The 18,367-nt window shown below is 35.9% G+C and overlaps 1 protein-coding gene across 7 annotated transcripts in view; it reads right to left on the bottom strand.

Moving 5' to 3' along the window:
- The window catches only part of POLN (DNA polymerase nu), a 104,351-nt gene that overhangs the window by 71,264 nt on the left and 14,720 nt on the right, over positions 1 to 18,367 (bottom strand). For all 7 annotated transcript variants that reach the window (XM_072037827.1, XM_072037828.1, XM_072037825.1 and 4 more), the window contains 10 exons: positions 15,319 to 15,798; positions 14,686 to 14,876; positions 12,223 to 12,335; positions 11,561 to 11,718; positions 6,661 to 6,729; positions 5,066 to 5,126; positions 4,742 to 4,806; positions 3,917 to 4,000; positions 3,408 to 3,497; positions 725 to 781 (listed from right to left, as the gene is read on the bottom strand). In XM_072037827.1, the coding sequence (XP_071893928.1) occupies positions 725 to 781; positions 3,408 to 3,497; positions 3,917 to 4,000; positions 4,742 to 4,806; positions 5,066 to 5,126; positions 6,661 to 6,729; positions 11,561 to 11,718; positions 12,223 to 12,335; positions 14,686 to 14,876; positions 15,319 to 15,798 (1,368 nt within the window). The remainder of the gene's footprint in view (positions 1 to 724; positions 782 to 3,407; positions 3,498 to 3,916; positions 4,001 to 4,741; positions 4,807 to 5,065; positions 5,127 to 6,660; positions 6,730 to 11,560; positions 11,719 to 12,222; positions 12,336 to 14,685; positions 14,877 to 15,318; positions 15,799 to 18,367) is intronic.

Raw genomic sequence — 18,367 nt, 5'->3', positions numbered from 1 at the left:
GAAGATCTTAATCTCAAATACATATAAACTTGTTTTGCAGACTTTCTTAAAAGACAGTTTTACCTTAGAAAATAATGGATGCATACTCACTAGTAGCTTGACCTATTAATATATGTTAGGAAAGTACTAGGTTATACCCTAAAGCCAGGTCTATAAAGACACTAGTAAATAAACTACTGGAATTTATTAATTTGTATCTTATACCCCCCTCATCAATAAACTACTCAAAAAAAGACACAAACAAAAATTTGCACGTTTTAGTGGTGTTTTTTGTTTGTTTCTTATCTATTTTGGAAACTGATCAGCTGAATTCCCCAAACATTAAGAACTAACTAGGTAATTTCGGGTTTTCAGGAGGGTATTGTCATCTAAAAAAAAAAAAAGTTGTCATCTCCTTCACTATCTTGATAGTATTTCTTCTGAATTCAGAAAATAAGTATTTTGTCCTGAGAATGTGCTTTATAGTACTAAACAAATTTAGCAGTGTAGTTTCCCAAGTGCTTTTGCTGTAGTTTCTGTTAGCTATAATCTAACATCGTGCAAATAAAAGTATAAACTTTAAATTCAAAAACTCTTAAGAATATCTACAGCTTGCAAATTTAAATTTCAATGAATATATGAAATAATTAAACTAGATCCAACTTTGTTTGTTTGTTCATCTGAGAACATATTTCTTGCTGATTTTGCTTCAGTGCAACTACATTATGTAAACACATCACCTCACCTGCCGGTATTCTAACATTATCTTAGGCAAAGGATGAAGATCTTGCAACTTACTCAGCTGCAAAATAAAGAATTCGAATTACTGGTGTATTTTTCTGCTAAGTGGTATTATTTAGCCACCTTAATCTCACCATTAGAACACTGATTGATACTTCACATTTAACTGTCAGAACGTAAAATACAGCATAAGTTCTGGTGGAAGACATTCTCTCACCAAGCTGAGGGGATGAAAAACTTGCTAAAGAATAATGTCCTTCAAGCAAACACAGCCCAGGCCCAAGGGAGCCTTCATTCTTTCCTGCCTTCAGCAGGAGGGCTGGAGATTATCCCTTTGCATTTCATTTCCTTTCCCAATCCAGACAGGGACAAAAAGATCTGCAGACAAAAGCTGTTCCACAGAACATAGCAAACATATAGGGCAGGGGTGTGTATGTGTGAATATGGCCCTTTCTTTCATTTTTGTGCTAGACAGCATCTAAGTAAGAGATAGCATGAAAAAGTACACAAAATAATACGTTTATACATATATACACATATATGTAGACAATATATGTATACATACATATATTGTATATATTGTATATGTACATGTATATTTTATACATGTGTATGTATACACACACACAAAATGCAAAAGGAGAATTTATTCCATTCATCCAATAACACAAGTTCCAGGAGACTTTCAATTTAAAAAAAAAAAAAAAAAAAAAGTTGAAATTATCAAATTCAAAATCAATAAAATGAAGCAAATTTATGATAACTTTGACTGTAAATTGACTTAAAATTTTGTTAATAAAAAGAGTCAAATGAGCTTGGATATTTAGAATTACAACAAAAATATCTGGAACTACCACAGTTCAGGGTAGAAAACTGATGCAATTATACCAGAATGATGATTAAAAACCGTTAAGTTTTTTTCTTACTATCAGGGACAGACAATATATTAATAATATATTAATTATCTATTATTTAACTATTATGTTTCAGATTACATTTCTTTAATTAACCCAATATCAACAATTGTTGGAAAAAGCAATGAACTAAAAAAAATAAAAAATAAAAAAAAAGCATTGCTTTGATAGACTGCAACAAATCTTATATTCTCACACAAAGACAACGTATTTTATTTCACTGATCCTTCCTATCTCCCAAGCCTTCCCTGTCACTCACCGAGATTACATATTTGATCTATGAAGCCTCCTTTTCCATCAATAGTGTGCAATTTTTGTGGTTATGCTGCTGACATTAAGTCAGAGGTAGTATCTGGTAGTTCAGACAGCCCAAGAGTTGAATTTTGTCTCTCACACTTGAGAAACAAATACTACGTTTCTGTTTTCCCCAAAGGTGCTCATTTTCAGCCATGAGTTTTCAGTTTGACTCCCATGTAAACTAGAGCAATAAAACTGCAGCTACACCAAGAGATTCTGTGATTATTTTAATAAAAGGAAGGGGCATCCATATTTGCCTCTGAAGTTACCAAGTAGTCTGCAGTTCAACCTTGACTTTATCATTTATAGACAAATGGTTTTGGCATGTTTCTGTCCTGTGGGATCACACGCTGAGCACATACATTGCTGAAAATGATCTGTTCCAACACTAGCAGAAGAAAAAAACCTGGAGAAGTTTCATATGTGCCGTATTCACTACACTGTATTTGAAAACACATTTCACCTCTTGTAAAGGTGAGTGAAAGTATCTAAAGTGGTCATTACTGCTCTCAGGGAACACGATTCTATCAAAATCCTGCAGACAACTCCAAGTATAACTGTGTTTACTGAACACAAAAGAAAGCCTGGGTTTCTCTTTCTTTCACCAGCAGATTTTACATTTTCTCTCACCAGTGGTCTCCTTCAAAAACCAGTCATACATGTACTTAGCTACCAGCATCTGACCAGTGAGAAAGTCTTCCTCCTCTGAGGAAGATAGTCCTACACGCATGCTGGTACTAAAGTCTGTAACCCTGGTTACAGCTAAAGTTCAGCTTCAGTAGGTGCTTTGTTTGTTTATCAGGGAGAGCAACTTAAAGAGAAAGAAGTCTGCAGGGGCATCAGATCCTTTTTTAGGAGGTGTTCAGTCTGTGAGGGAGAGAAGGCAGGATGCAGTCTCCAAGCAGAACACCTGTAAACATATTCACAGGTTGTTCTGGAAAAATTGGAAATAGCACAAATAGATAAAAAAAACCATACACCTCTCATTCTTATTTCAGAGCAAGGGAGAAATCCTAAAAGGTAAACTACTCCAGATTAGTTTATTGCCAGCTCCACACTGACCTATAAGAAGGTAAGGTCCATAGGTAAGAGTAGATTTGGCATTAGATCTCTGTAGAGCCACTACAAAATGTTAGGAAATACCAAGAATTTCAGATCAAAAAACTACAAATTACTTCCTTCTTTTCTTACAAAGGTGTATTCACTGTAGAGTTGTTTTTCTACCTGAAGCTTGACAAATGTCAAGGGCAGTAGTATTCTCTATCCTTTCCATTCCTGGTAAGTACTAAGGGGACAGCCCCCATCCCTTTCATTTCTGGCACAAATAAATGAAATGTGATTAATGTGACTTAAAAAATAAACCAAGATTGTTGGGGAAACTTTAGACAAGTGTCGGTTTCACTGAAACATAACTTGGAAGTTTTTCTAAATTATGAAGATAGTTAAAAAAAAAAAAAACAACTCTCCCTATCTCACCACGACTTCTGAGGTGGATGCCACTTGTTGCCTTTCAGTTCTTGGAATTTTCTCACACAGTGTATGCAGTTTTAACTTTTCAAATAGTACCTACATTAACAAAACATGTAAGAAAACAGTTTCAGTATTTCAGTGCTGAAAAGGAATGGAAAATTCTGTGCCTGAACTTCAGTCTAGAAAACAGATTTAAAGCAAAAAAGAGTATACTGTAGGGAAGAGAATCAACACAGAATGTAAAAGATAAAATCTCTGCCTTTGATATATATTTAACATTACTGCATTCACTAAATTAAAATGCTTTATTTCTTTAAATGCAGTCAAATACAGATTAGCCCAAACTGTCAGATTTATGAGAAAACTAACAAGTCCTCTATTATAATCAGAAAAGATAAGTATTTAGAAAAGAATCTGAAGTTGTAAGAACAAATTTATATGCTTTATAATTCTTTTCTATCCATAAAAATTTACAGAACAGAGAGCTTAGTTAATAACAGCAGTATAAATATTACCTCTCTGAGTTGACTACTACTGGTCAAAAGGAATCGTTCTCCAGCAATTTGATGGGCCTCCTGTTCAAGCTCTTTGAGTCTCAACTACAAATGAGTACATCAGAATTATTCTGTTTCAATTATTTTCTTCAATATTCTGCTGCTTCCTAGATTAATGAGTATATTAGACTTCTACTTCCAAAATGGATACTTCATAATGTGTAATCATTGTTGGCTACCTGGTGTAGTGGATTGCTTACATATTTTTAATTTACAATTCTCTGTGATCTGGAAAGGAGGATATAATGTAGTAAAAACTACCAAAAGTCATTGGAAAATTATTTAAATTATTGAAGACTACAGAGGTCTGTGAGAAACAGAGCTGTGCAAATCATTCTGGCACACTTACAAACTGTCAGACCACTACAATTACCTAGTCAGAATTAATGCTACAAAATAGGATTCTCTTGTAGCTATTTTACCAATAGGAAAATGGCAAACTTGGAACTCTCAGAACATATAATTTGTAAAGAGTGTTTTATTTGTAAAGAGAGACAGAAATATGTATCATTTCTCAGAAAGATGGTTACTGACAACTGTAGGTTCAAAAACATTCATTACAACTTTTACTCAACCCATAATCTGTTTTGCATTTTGCAATGCATTCTTAGTTCTGGGCAAAGCTAATGAAGCAAATATCTCTTTTGCTTGACTAAATAAACGTAACATAAAATGTGATAAAACAAACAAACAAAAAAATCCTCCTCTTTTTCACTGTTGTTCTCTGTAAAAGCAGAAAAATGCTATTTAATTTTCGAAAGAAAAAAAAATAAAGACAAAATTTACCCCCAGAATCTCTGATGTTTTTTTCAGTTCTTGCTTGTTCACATGTATTTTGTGTGTTTCCATCACTGTAAACACAAATACAGAGTACACTTACTATTGACAACTGTGATCTTGCATAATTCAGACTGTAAAATGGGAGCTCTAACTCACAAAGGTGTTATAAGGATAAGGTAACGTGTAGTATTCTCAGTTATAACTTTAAGGTCTCTTCCAAACCAAACCATTCTGTGATTCTATGGGATAGGACAGGATAACATCCTATGTCAGTAGAGCAAGCAGCTGTGTGAAAAAGGTGAAGAGTCTTATTTTGAGCTGGTTTCATACCTGCCAGAATTTTGATCAGTGGAAGCTCTAACGTGCAAAATAATTTCCACAAACCTTGAACCTGTAAAGCAAGATACGAATAAGCATCAGTATCAGCCAACTTTAATTAACACAATCAAACCTATAAGAGTATCATTATGCATATCCATTTTTCAGTAAGTCATATTTAATTTTCTATATAATCCCTTTTCATATGACAAGGCTGTCTGTGTAATGAAATACTACTTAGTGTGAATTATAGTATCTAAATGCTATAGTCAGTTATCACATCATTTTGTAGGGAAAGGTACAGGAACAGTAATAAAGAAATACACACATCTCATTTTGTTCTAAATGGTTTATTTTTAGAGTAAGATCCGTTATAATAGAACATACAGTTATCCCTTTATTTACTTGAGTAATTAAGCAACTCCTCAGAATTCACAAATTTGTTTTCATTAGGAAGAATATACAAGATAATGGGGTTATGTACCCAATTTAGTTACAAAGAACAGGAAGTCTTTTTTCTCTAACCACTGAAGCAATTAGACAGCAATATTTGTCTAAAATCTCCCCCTGTAGGCTGGTGATGAGTATTTCTGTGCCTTAGATGTTTCCCTATTGCCTTCTTTCACACATTGAAGGATTGCTGGGCCACCTAAAAATCCAGACTAACCTGGTTCAACTAACTGTCTAATCCCTTAAAATATATTTCAAACAAGTTGCAAGGAAACCCCTAGCATCTCTCGGATAGGGATGGTTTAGATGAGACATTAAGAAGAAATTCTTAATTTCTTATTAATCTTTGGGGGGGGGGGGGGGGGGTGGGGTGAGGCACTGGCACAGGTTGCCGAGACAAGCTGTAGGTGTCCCATCTCTGGAAGTGCCCAAAGCCAGGTTGGATGGGGCTTTGGACAATCTGGTCTGGTGGGTGGTGTCCCTGCCGATGGCAGGGGGCTGGAACTGGATGGGCTTTAAGGTCCTTTCCAACCCAAACCATTCTGTGATTCTAGGTACCTTTCACCAGAACCTGAGCATATCCCTGAAGTCAGACACATTTCCAGACATATGATCACAAGAAGAAAATTAAACAGAACAGAATAGAACCCCCACAAAAATAAAAGAATTCTTAAGATGCATTCTGAACTTCAATAAGGGCTAACATAACCCACAGAGCTGATAGACATGCTTAGAGTTTTTATACCCAAGGAAGACATTCTCTAAACGTGCCTACCTGCCTACGAAGTAAATCCACTACATTGTTTGAACTCTTAATACTTTTAGATAGTTTCTTATAGCTTTAAAATGTAAAATGAAAAATCACAAGTCTGAATTTTTCCTGTTCTTACAATCTTTGTTTAAATATTTAAGTTAACTGTTGCATAGGAAGTTTCTTCAAGATACCCTTTCAGAGTAGACACTTCATTATTCTGAAAAACAATGGCAAATTTGATGGACAATTTTAAATGTTGATCAGCATTGTAAATTGGTAAGGGTTGAAGATTTCTGCTTTACTCATATAGAGGTTCTGATCTGAATGAGAAGCATGTCACTAGCTGTCTTTAATTTACAATACCTCAGAAGTTATAGCTGAGTAACTACTTTTCATATCTTACCTGTAAGTCATGAGTAAGGTCTGACATTACTGTATAAAGCTTCTCCAAGTTTACACCTAAATTTTGGTACTGATAAAAAAAAAAAATAAAGACTTCTAAGATTAAAATATTCAGAATACTACCTATTTTAAAAGGGATTAAACTATTTAAATATATATTTTTTTATATTTGTCTCCTGTAATATTTAAAACTTCAGTAATGTTTTTAAACCTCTGGAAAAAAAAAAAATCATGAACACAGGATATATTAGATTTTAACTGTTCCTTTATTTACATTTTGCAAAGACCAGGTACTGAGAAATAGTGTTACTACATGCTGCCTTTGATGTTGAAGTCAGAATTCTATTACTACTTGTAAAATGAGGAAAAATACATTGCAAATTTCTTTTTCTGTCAGTACTGCCCTTCTTCTGTGCCTGAATTATTCACTTCCTTCTGTTCCAGGGAAGTTCCACACAATCATACTGCCTTGTTTAGTTGACTAGAAGATCATTTTGACAGGAATATACAGACTGAAAATTTAAGAAAGATTCTAGTCTAGTTCTGTAATGCATAACAAAGAAAACAAAAAACAAAACAAAACAAAACAAACAAACAAACAACAAAAAACATACACAGCAAGAACAAGAAGGAAAAAAAAAAAAAATCCCTGGAAGGAAAAACCGTCCTGAGAGAAGTCAGAGAAAATCTACATTAAACCCCACAAGACTATGGAATTTTGAGGAAGTCCAGAAACCCAGAATGCAAGATAATGATGCCAGAGAGTGCAATACTGACTGCAGATTCCTGTTGATAATATTTTGGAAAAAAATATCTATAGCAGATAGAAATGCAGAATGCTCAAGCTTACTATTTTATGCTTAACAACATGAGCATAATGTACATCTGATGGAAGACTCAGAGCAGAAGCCAATTTTGATGCCAATAGAATCCTAACCACTTTACAAGATAATCTGATTACATTCACTGCTTCCTTCTCAATAACTTCATAGCAGGGGACTGACCTAGATTTGGCTAGATTCTTGGTGAGCAGGGTATTCCAAGATCATTTTTTACTAAAATAGTACACATAGTCAGGGTTCCGACTAAATTCAAGAGCTGTTTCCCAAGTGAATTACATCTTTCTGTCAAGAATAGTAAACAGACTCATCCTGATTGACAGGACACCAAATGGCCATGAAATCACATGGAAGGCTTCTCAATTGAAAAAATGCTGACAGCGTTCTTTGGACACCTTGTAAGTAAGTTATCTCCACATGTATCATTCACCCTACAAATATTTTGAAGGAATCCTAATTATCTTGTGCTCATTTTTATTATTTGCATGCCTGTCCTGGAGCTGGCAGAATACAAAGAGGGGATCTTACACCATGAGCTGCAGAAGTCTCTCTTTTCTCTACAGACCTGCAGATATTCTATAACCTTCTTACCTTAACTGCTTTCATGAAATATCTAAAAAGTTGAAAAAAAATCTCCTCCAGAAGAAATACGTTTTGCTTTCTCCACTCAAACTGAGCTAGAAGGTGTTTTGCTTACCAGAGTAAGCTCTCAGAAATTATGCTACCAAATCCAGCTTTGCTACCCATTCCACAGTTTCATGGTTTTCACTTGATATATTCAGAATCTTCCCTTTAGTCCTTCTGTGATGAGAATGCAAGGACATTCTACTTGTTATCAGATTTACACTCTAAGACTGCATGGAAAATGAAGAAAATGCTTAAATTTGAATGAAGCATCTAATGTTTTGTAAACAACAAAAACAAGATTACGTTATCTGGAAGAGCATATGTAATGAAACCAGATATGGTATCACTACTAAATTGGATGTCACTAAGTTATGAATTATGGATTAAACCAGGAAGATTGCCATTGAAATTGTTGCCAAGAATATCTTCTTAAAAACAGGTCTGATGTCAGAACACTGTGGTCCTCCAGGGCTTTTAATCTGCCCAGCCAGGCAGTAATTCTTTCAAAGCAAAAGTGGGTAAGTATAATCAAAGTGGTAGGACAATTTCTTGTTTGTTTCAGTGATGACTCTTCACAAATATCCAGCCTGAGACAACTGCACTGTCTTCAACTGCATGCAAATAGTTGTCCTTGTGAAAATACGGCTTTAGTTAGAAAACTGCTACATTAGAATGAATTGATCAGTCTGGTTGGCTAGGTATTTATTATTCTGATCTTTTTGCTGTATCAAACCTTTGATTTCTTGTTGCAAACACCTCTGCATGTTCTTTCATAATGAAGCTTTACATAGACTAAGAGCCATAATTTTCTGGTCAGCAGAAGTCTTTCAAAACTTGCATTTTAATGGGTAGCAAATTAAAATTAGAGTTGATAAAGATTTTAAGAAAGCACGTATAATTCAAAAACACAAAATCCAGTTTACAAGTAGATAAAGAAGTGGATTAGGTGGGCACTAGTCTAGTAAAATCAGGGCTAGAATTTAGAAGACTGAAAGAGAGGGAGAGGGGAGATTAAATGTCAAAAGAGCCTTTTACTGAAATCCAGAAAAGAGGAGGTTGTGTTTAAATGAACATGACAAATGCATCAATGAGGCATGTGTGCTCAAAAAGAACCACACAACCAAAGAAAGATACTCTTAGCTGAGAGGAGTGATCGGAACAGGTTAGAGAATGCCACTGGTCTACATGCCAAGGTATTTCTCTTCTGACCTCTGTATTGTACAGCCCTCCAGTGCCAACCTTCAGCCTCACAAAAAACTACATACTTTCCTGCCCACCCATACCATGAATATAGTTACCACAAGCAACATACTATGAAAAACCTTGACAGATGGAAGTAGCTTGCTCACCATTTCATCATGTGAGTTATTTTTGCTACAGCCCTTTCCAAAAAAGAGGAGGAAAAAAATCATTTGCACAGCCTTGGAATGTTGAGAACCCTCAACTCTATTACTCCACTTTGGGGGTAATTTTTGCTGCAACCACGTTTTCCTACCACATATCAGAGAAAAACAAACAAACAAAAAAATATTGACCTGACTGCAAGAAACCTTGTCCATATCCAGTGATCCTGGAACAAGTGAGCTGTCTGTGAAAGAGTGCTTTCAGCACCAGCCAGCCTAATTGATCTGTTCTGAAGGTGGAAGTAAGCCCAATGGCAGGCTTCAAATGATTTCAGGATTCCTTATCAGCAAACACAGTACAAAAGCAGCATGATGTGTAGCACCTGTTTCAGCAAAGGTTTCAATGAATGTGGACTACGATCACTTTTGTGGAGCCTTTTGGCACAGCACCTAATATACAGATCAGCAAGTAGTACACACTCCATGCTACAGAGGGGTCTGGGTGAGTAGCTGGAGCTGCAGGATACAGAAAAAAGTAGCCGTCATCCCAAGTATCATGCTGGGTGGACAAGATTAGCAGAAAAGGAAGCTAAACTGAAATTGTGGGGCACAGGACATGATGCACCACCTGGCCTCAAGCACTCTGGGTGTACAGAGGACTGTTAGGAACCTAACACCAAATACAGAGCAAGAAGGTGCCAGATAAATCTGGCAAAAAGATAGGATTCACAGAAAAAAATGGCACTGACTGGGCAGAGAAGTCAAACATAAAGTGACTGGGTCCAGAGAACTAATGAATTGGGTAAGGAATAGGGGGGAGAATAATTACAGCATGTTAGAGGGAGGCATAAACAGGGACTTGGATGAAATCAGCATAAAAGGCACTAGAGGTGGCTGGGGCAAGGAATCAAACTAGACCAAAGCAGGGCAAGAGGAAAATAAGACTTCAATATTTAACTCAGAGATGGGAATCAGGATGAGAAAGCTGAGAAATTAAAACTAAGAATAGATATGATGTAGGAAGAACAAAAGACTGAGGGAAAATATGGAAAGAAACAAGTCAAGGATGCTGACTCACACGACAGGACAGCACATGTAAAAATAACCTGCAACTGTACAGCTTCTGGCTGTTTACCTTTCTTTCCATTCCCTACACAAGTAGCTTGAAGTAGCTTCTGAACAACAGCAGATTACAGATAGTGTTTTGAAGTAAACTAGCTTTATTTGTCTCAGAAGGGCCTATGCAGTTGGGTATGTGCTTATATGAGGGAGCCCTGTCCATATTCCAAGTCCACTTGACATCATTGGGTTTGTATCCCCAACTGGGATTGTGTCTCTACAATCACAATATGATTCATGTGTCTGAACAAGCAACACCTCTGAAAAGTGAAAGGTTTCAAGAAATCACCATTTAGCCTACTCTACATCTATTTTTTTCATTAGTTCCCTCTAGCACTAACACTCTCAACATTCAAACAACCTGTGACAGCTAACGCATCCAGACTAGAATGCAATAGCCCAAAATACCAACACCAAAATTTTATAATGTTCAGTAAATAAGTTTCAACAGACAGTAAGACTATTTCCATAGCATTGTGAATAACTTCTCAAGAAGTTCATTAAGCATTTGGAGTAAAACTTAAGATACGTCTTAAGCTTATGATATGGTACCTTTACCAGAGTGTCATAGGATTCAGTAAAATTGTTAATAATAAACTAAATAAGGGGTACATGTCCACAGGAATTAAGGAGCAAGGCATTAGACATTTTGAAAATGACAGCTGCTATCTGTTTGCAGATACGTGAAAGAGAAAAGATGAATTCATATTAATTTTGCTACTGAACTTTTGGGTTTAGATACAGAATTTTGCAACTGTTCCTGGAGAATTTGATTCCATCTTGGTAGAATGGAGTGAACCCTTCCTTCTACTCTCTCTTTAACATTAGATTTCCAACAAGTAGTATTGTTATAACTTCCTTCTATCTGAAAAGTATTATGCTTTTTTTTTTTTTTGCAATATTCTGTAGGCAAGGGCAATAATTTAAATATCTCCTTCCTCTTTTAAACCAACAACAATCTCAAACTACTCACCGATGCATTTCTCAAAGTGCCTGTATCTGTATTTTCTGTTTCCATAGAAAAAGATTTTTCAAAATACTTCTCCGTCAAACATTCAAAAGAGGGAACTGTGTCACTGGGGTTTATCAGCCATGCTGCAATCCTTGGATCTAACACGACGCTATCGGCAACTACAAAAATAAGTTATTTCTGACAATCAAAACGCTTAAATTACTTCCTATATTGAGAAATACTTCTAGAGTTTTGTCCATGTTTCCTTTAGACATACATCATAAATAGACAAGCATTCAAGTGATTCCAGTATGAGCATTTCTAGAATTTCATTATATCCTCTTGAGCAGAGGAAGTCTTTCTAGGAAACATGAAACATGAAGCAATTCAACCTTCTCAGCTATCATCAGGACTGTGTTAAAAGCTTTTGTTTCCACTGGAATCTAACCTTAAACTATTCAATGTTTTTATTCCTACTCTGAGAAGAAAGACATAATCTTAACATGCCAACTGTCTGGTCGTAAACCTCCAAAGAAGGGTTTTCTTTCCATGGTACTAAAATTCTGTTCTCCAATATATTACCTAAACACTAATCTAGTTGCTTCTACACCATGTAATTTTAACAGAAACATCACAGGCACAGAGATTATAGGATTAGGTTATAGATTGGATTAGACAGTTACCTTGTTTCCAGCTAATTTCATTACCATAAATTTGAAGTACTGTCCTCAGAAAATCTTTTGCATTGAAGCAAATAACTGGAACTTTGCGACGCAGCATTTGAAACAACACTCGCCTGCACGAAAGAAATTTATTAACATGTACTATGCTGCTACCAGATTTAGTTAATACATTTAATTTATTTTTTAATTAGCAACTAATATTAAACTGAACAGCTAATACAAAACCTTTCTTTATTCCTTTAAGAACAGAATATTGTATTTGAATATTAAATTCTCAATTCAAATCCTGGAGCTTCATTCTATACTAAATTAGCAGATGACTTCCCATGCACTCATAAAGAAAAGAAAACCTTATTTGGCACTTGAAATTAAATTCAACCTTAATCTAAAACTGCAACTTGCATTCCTGTTATACTTTAACATACAAAATGAGATCGGAGAAGATTCTAAATAAACATAGTAAAATCATGATTTAAAAGTTGTTAGACTATCTAAATTGACCTAATTGCTTAGTGTTAATTTTCTCTAAGTCTAGTATGCTTCATATCATGCCACATTTTTCCATTATTTTTGAAAATGTCTACAGTTCTCATGTGTTATATGTATAACATTTGAAGTATACATAGATTTTACTAATAATGTGTATCATTTTTTGTTAGCTTTATTTTAGGCAATACGGAAAAACAATAACTCTTTATAGAGTTTGAGTTGATATATCTTTAGTGATATAAAACCAGGGTACCAAGCTTTTAGACAGATTATAAATTGTGCAGACCATAAGGTATTACTGTATATAGTTTTGATCCACCACTAAACAACTACACTGTTCCTAGAAAAATTAGATAAAGCCTATAGATAATACAATTATTCAACTTGTTTATTCTTGAGTTCTTATTGCTCAAAAGATCATGCTTTATTGATGTCATGCTCAGTTCAGAAGAATCAAACCGAAAACACTTTATAAAACTAATCATTTTATACTTCCAACGTTGCATCTGGAGAAGTACAGGTAAGCGTAGTGATTTGTTTCAAGTCATACAGTGGTGCGGTGCAGAGATGTGATCAGCAAGCAAGTCTAACATCGCAAAACTTAATGCTTTGTACTTTAATTCCCCAAATTCAGTAGTTTACAATAAAACAGTCATTACTGAAAATTATAAAATCTTCTGAAGAAATTTTAATATGCAACTATTATTTTGAAAGATCAGTCTCATCCCTGCCATTATAGGATACTATTTCAAAGTTAATAATAAGGAATAAAAACAGATTTTGGCTATGTCAAGTGGACATTTAAAATATAATCCTACTTTTTAAAGATTTAGTTCAACTATTAAACAGATGCACAAAGCATTTACTTTTTTTTGCTTGTAATTTGGATGTAACATTGTTTCTGAATCCTAAGAAAGCCTCATTCATCATCTCAGTCATTAAACAAGCCTATTGCACTCCATGCTCAGAAATTAGAAATAGCAGCCAGGCTCAAAAAGGATATATATCATAATGATGTCCTGAAACATATTGTGTAAGAAATGCAGTGCAGCAAATTGAAGATACATATTCTTCAAAGTTTTTTTTTTTTTTTGGTGTTTTTTTTTGAAGCCGTATAACCATCATGTGTTCATAAAGCTTTTCCAAGTAAATTAGTAGCTATTACTAAAATTCCAATCTCAAAAAGAAACACCACAGCATAACACCAACACAGGCTGGGCAGGAAATGGATTGAGAGCGGACCTGAGGAGAAGAAGGACCTGGGGGTGTTGGTTGATGAGAAGCTTGACATGAGCCAGCAATGTGAACTTGCAGCCCAGAAAGCCAGCTGTGTCCTGGGCTGCACGAAAAGCAGCATGGGCAGCAGGGCAAAGGAGGGGATTGCCCCCCTCTGCTCTGCTCTCATCTGACTCCACGTGGAGCCCTGCATTCAGCTCTGGGGCCTCCAGCATAAAAGGGACATGGATATATTAGAACGAGTCCAGGGGAGGACCATGAAGGTGATCAAGGGGCTGAAGCATCTCTCTTACAGAAGGAGGCTGAGGGGTTGTTCAGCCTGGAGAAGAGAAGGCCCCTGGGAGACCTTACAGTGGTGTTCCAGTGCCTGAAGGGGGCTGCAGGAAAGCTGTGAGGGATTCTTTGTCGGGGATGCAGTGGTAAGACAGGTAGTAATGGCTTCAAGCTAATAGATGGGAGACTGAGGAAAGAATTGCTTCTTCAGAGGGTGGTGAAGCACTGGCACAGGTTGCCCAAAGAAGCTGTGGATGCCCCAGCACCACCCAAGGCCAGGCTGAATGGGGCTTTGGGCAGCCTGGGCTGGTGGGAGGTGTCCCTGCCCATGGCAGTGCAGGGTGAAATTAGGTGATCTGTAAAGGTCCCTTCCAACCCAAACCATTCTATGATTTAATGAACATTATTACTGTTGCCAAATGCATACATAAAGCAAAGTAGTATTTTATTTCTATATGCTCTCACCAAGCAAATTTCTTGTGAGCCTGTTCTTCTTGTTCCCAAAGAGGTGAGCATTCAGTTTTTAAATAAATTAATTTGTCACTTTCATCAGCAGCATTCCGAATACGGTCACTCGAAGAGTAACTGGGAGAACAGAGGCGATCTGTCTGATTCTTCACTAATATAACGATTCCTTTTACTGATGAAGTTAAGGCCTGTTAAGTATAATTAAAGCTTTTCCTAGATTTTATGCAATTCGATAAAGAAGATTTCACAAGTATTTTACCATATGAATGTCATCACATACACTACGGTCACTGCACACACCCTTAACAGAATAGAGCAGCAGACAAAAGCATCCTTGAAAGCAAAACCCACTGTACAAAGAAGAAAAAAATATTCAAGCAGTCTCACTATAAGTACACTAATGACTGTTTAACCCAAGTGGTTCCATTTGCTTTAAATTTTACTTTGTAGAAAAATACAACTTAGAAATATTTACTTCATTTTGCATTTATATTTTTGTAAGCAAGAATATCCAAAACTGGTCTAGATTCCATGGTCCCAATGAACATAATTTTGTGTTTATTGGAGTCATATATATAGTCCAAATGGTTCTACAACACTGCCTCTAAACAAAACACATCGTTCACTAACCTGCTCTGAGTTGAGCTGTGAAGAACCATCTTGAAATATCATAGTAGTTACAAAAGCCACTGCCTGTTCTATATTTGCAAGCAATTCTCTTTTTTCTTCATTTCCCAAACTCCTGATATCACAAGGATAATTTTCAGAAAATTCTGGTCGTCTGGAAGTCCAGTTATATCTTCTTTCATGTGAAGTGTAGTTCATTAGAGGTAATCTTTTTTTCTCCAAGTGACATGTAGGTACATCTTGCTTTCTTTTAAGGGGAGTAGCTACATTCTTTTCATCATCCTTCAGTTTTTTTGCTTTTACTGAAAGATTTTTTTTTCCATATCCCCATTTAGATAAGTCTAAATCCTGGTAATAGCTCAGTATTTTGGTAGCTTGATAGGAAAGCATTTCATTGGTATGTACTGTCCTGACTTTCTGACCAGTACTTCTTGCAGGGCTTGCAGATGATTTTAATAATGCAATTGTGGAATTATTAATTTCCTGGAAAAATCAAATTTTTCAGTGAACTAATTATTCAACTTATTAGGAGACAGAAATAATCATCCCTGAGTTAATTCAAAAAGCTTTTCAGGAAGTGATGCTGTACAAAAGAAAAAAAAATCTTAGTGATACCATCAAGACAGACAGACAGTTTAGAGGAACTTTATCACATAGGCCAAAATTCAAGTGTCTATCAGTAAAAGTGATTTTGTTGATTTATATTGCTGGCATCCAAAACCACCACCATATTTGTTTGTTTGTTGTTAGTCCAAAACTAACAATGCCAAATTAACAAGAGCCATCTAGTCCGGTAGCCTGTCTTCCACAATGACTAGGTCATTAGCAAGCTTTGTGTGAAGGGAGAGGCGACCTTTCATTTTCATCTTTAGCTTCAATATTCAAAGGGTTGTTTTTATTTTTGGCAAGGGACCGTAATACCTGCTTTGGAAGTTCTGAATCCACTGAATCTCCACCTTTTCCAAAAAAAATTACAGGATTGCAAGACACAACAAGAATTCATAGGAAAGTTGCATAGAAGGTGCACCTTATTATCAGGTGTGCAGCTAAGTATTATACTCTAGCCTGGTTAAATCACTATCCCCACAACAGCTTTCATATTCCACACATTTCCCTGCATCCTTTTGTAGCAGCGTGTTTTATTTTTTTCAAAGTGCTATTAAAGAGCCTTGAACAAGAAATTGCATGGTAACATAATTCTAATCCTTCATCCTTGATTTCCTTGGTATGCTACTGGCCTTTGTATTTTCTTGCTGTTTATTTTGCTAGTTTCTTCAACACCCTCTTCAGCCAAGAGGGATCCTTTGTCTTGTGTTCTTTATGAAATACAAGTTCTGTAAAGTTGCAGGATGTTTAGTTGTCTCCTACATACTGTTGTTTAGCCATACTGCTCCCACACCCAGAGAGATTGTTTTAAGCCTCCAATACTCTGTTTTGTATAAGTCCTTATTACCTACAGATGTTTTGCTTTTGGAGGGGAAACACCCTATACTTTCTTTTAAAAGCTCCTTCCTTTTTATGCAATTTCCTTTTTAAAATGAGGCAATCCTATAGTGACTTATCTATCTTTAGTACCTCAGAAAGACTGTAGTACTGTAGTCCCTGTCAGGGCAACCTCCAGCAGGAATATTTTGATCTTGATCTTACACAGAATCAAATCAAAAGCAGTTTTTCCTTCGACTTCTCTAACTGCTTGGCAAAGCCATTGTTTTCTCAGTTTTAGTCCTTGCACCACGCATAAACATAAAATTTACACACTATTTTAAAGTAACTGAAGGCTCTCGTAATTACTACATTTTCTGCTCTTGGAATCACCAGCCTCCTTCAGCACTTCTGTCATTCCAAAAACTGAGGCCTTCTTGCTTTAAAAGAACCACAAGTTACTGCTGTGCAGGCCTCACATCAAGAACAAGAACAAGACAACAATTTCCACTGATTAAAGGATATCATCCATTTCTATTCACTCGATTGTTTGAGCAAACCAGAAAGGCAAAGCCAATGCTTTTTTGTTGGTGGTGGTTTGCAATATTTCTTAACCAAGATCCCATTTTCCCAAACCTCAGAACTGTGGAATCAAAAGGATGAAAGAGCCTTAGACTAGTTAAAAACACTTTACAGGATCAGCTCTACAGAAAAAAAAAAGTACAATTAAAAGGTTTTAAATAAACAGAAAAAGATTTAATTAAGTTTTTGCTGCTACCAAAATGAATAGTGATTGTTCTGAAAGATGACAAATAAATTGGACTTAGGCAAAGCTAATCACAAAGGAGACACTAAAAAAAGCTACCGTAAGTGGAATAATATTAGCACAGAAAGACTGACTGTTCAAGAACCGTAGACAGACAGCTAATCCACTTAAGTGTATTCTCCAGTCAAATCACAAATAGTTTGCATTGTTTAACATATAGTAGAATTTGAATTAGGACACTGAAGTAATTATAGAATCAGGAATAAGTAATTCTCTTTTAAAAGATCAAAAATAAGAACAAAGCAAATTTAATTATCAAATCAGAATAATATAGTTGGAATTACAATTAACCACAGAGAGGAGCAGCAGCTTCTGGGAAGAACTGATCATCTATTAGAAATAATGACATAGCTGGAAGTAAACAACAGGCTTTCTAAGTCAGAGGAGGTCGTTTCATAATTTATGTGGATTTAGAAGAATTTCATTAGATCTGGTGTGTCAAAATTAGCTCCTCAACATTACAAAAAGAGGTTCCACTACCACATACGTTCACTAGTGGTTTAAGTCATTCTCATCATGCCTACAGACAAGCCAATGTAATTTGCAGGAAACTACCTCACCACGCACACAGGAAGCATACTTTTCTGCTTCACAAGGAACCTGAACAGACTTGCAGAAGTGTGCACCATGCACCAGTCAGAGTAATGAAGGATGTGTGATCTGCAGCTGGGGAGCTCACTTTTAATATCCGCAGCTCATTTGACCAACTTTATGGTCCTCAATCACAGCCTAAGTTGGGACCACCCCAGTTATCCATCATTCTTGGCTGGCACTTGCATGCACACTGAACTAACTTCAGGGAGA

This window comes from Anas platyrhynchos, chromosome 4 (assembly GCF_047663525.1).
Source record: "Anas platyrhynchos isolate ZD024472 breed Pekin duck chromosome 4, IASCAAS_PekinDuck_T2T, whole genome shotgun sequence".
Lineage (NCBI taxonomy): Eukaryota > Metazoa > Chordata > Aves > Anseriformes > Anatidae > Anas > Anas platyrhynchos.
Note: the sequence above shows the minus strand (reverse complement) of the source record. Positions and strands in the feature narration are given on the sequence as shown.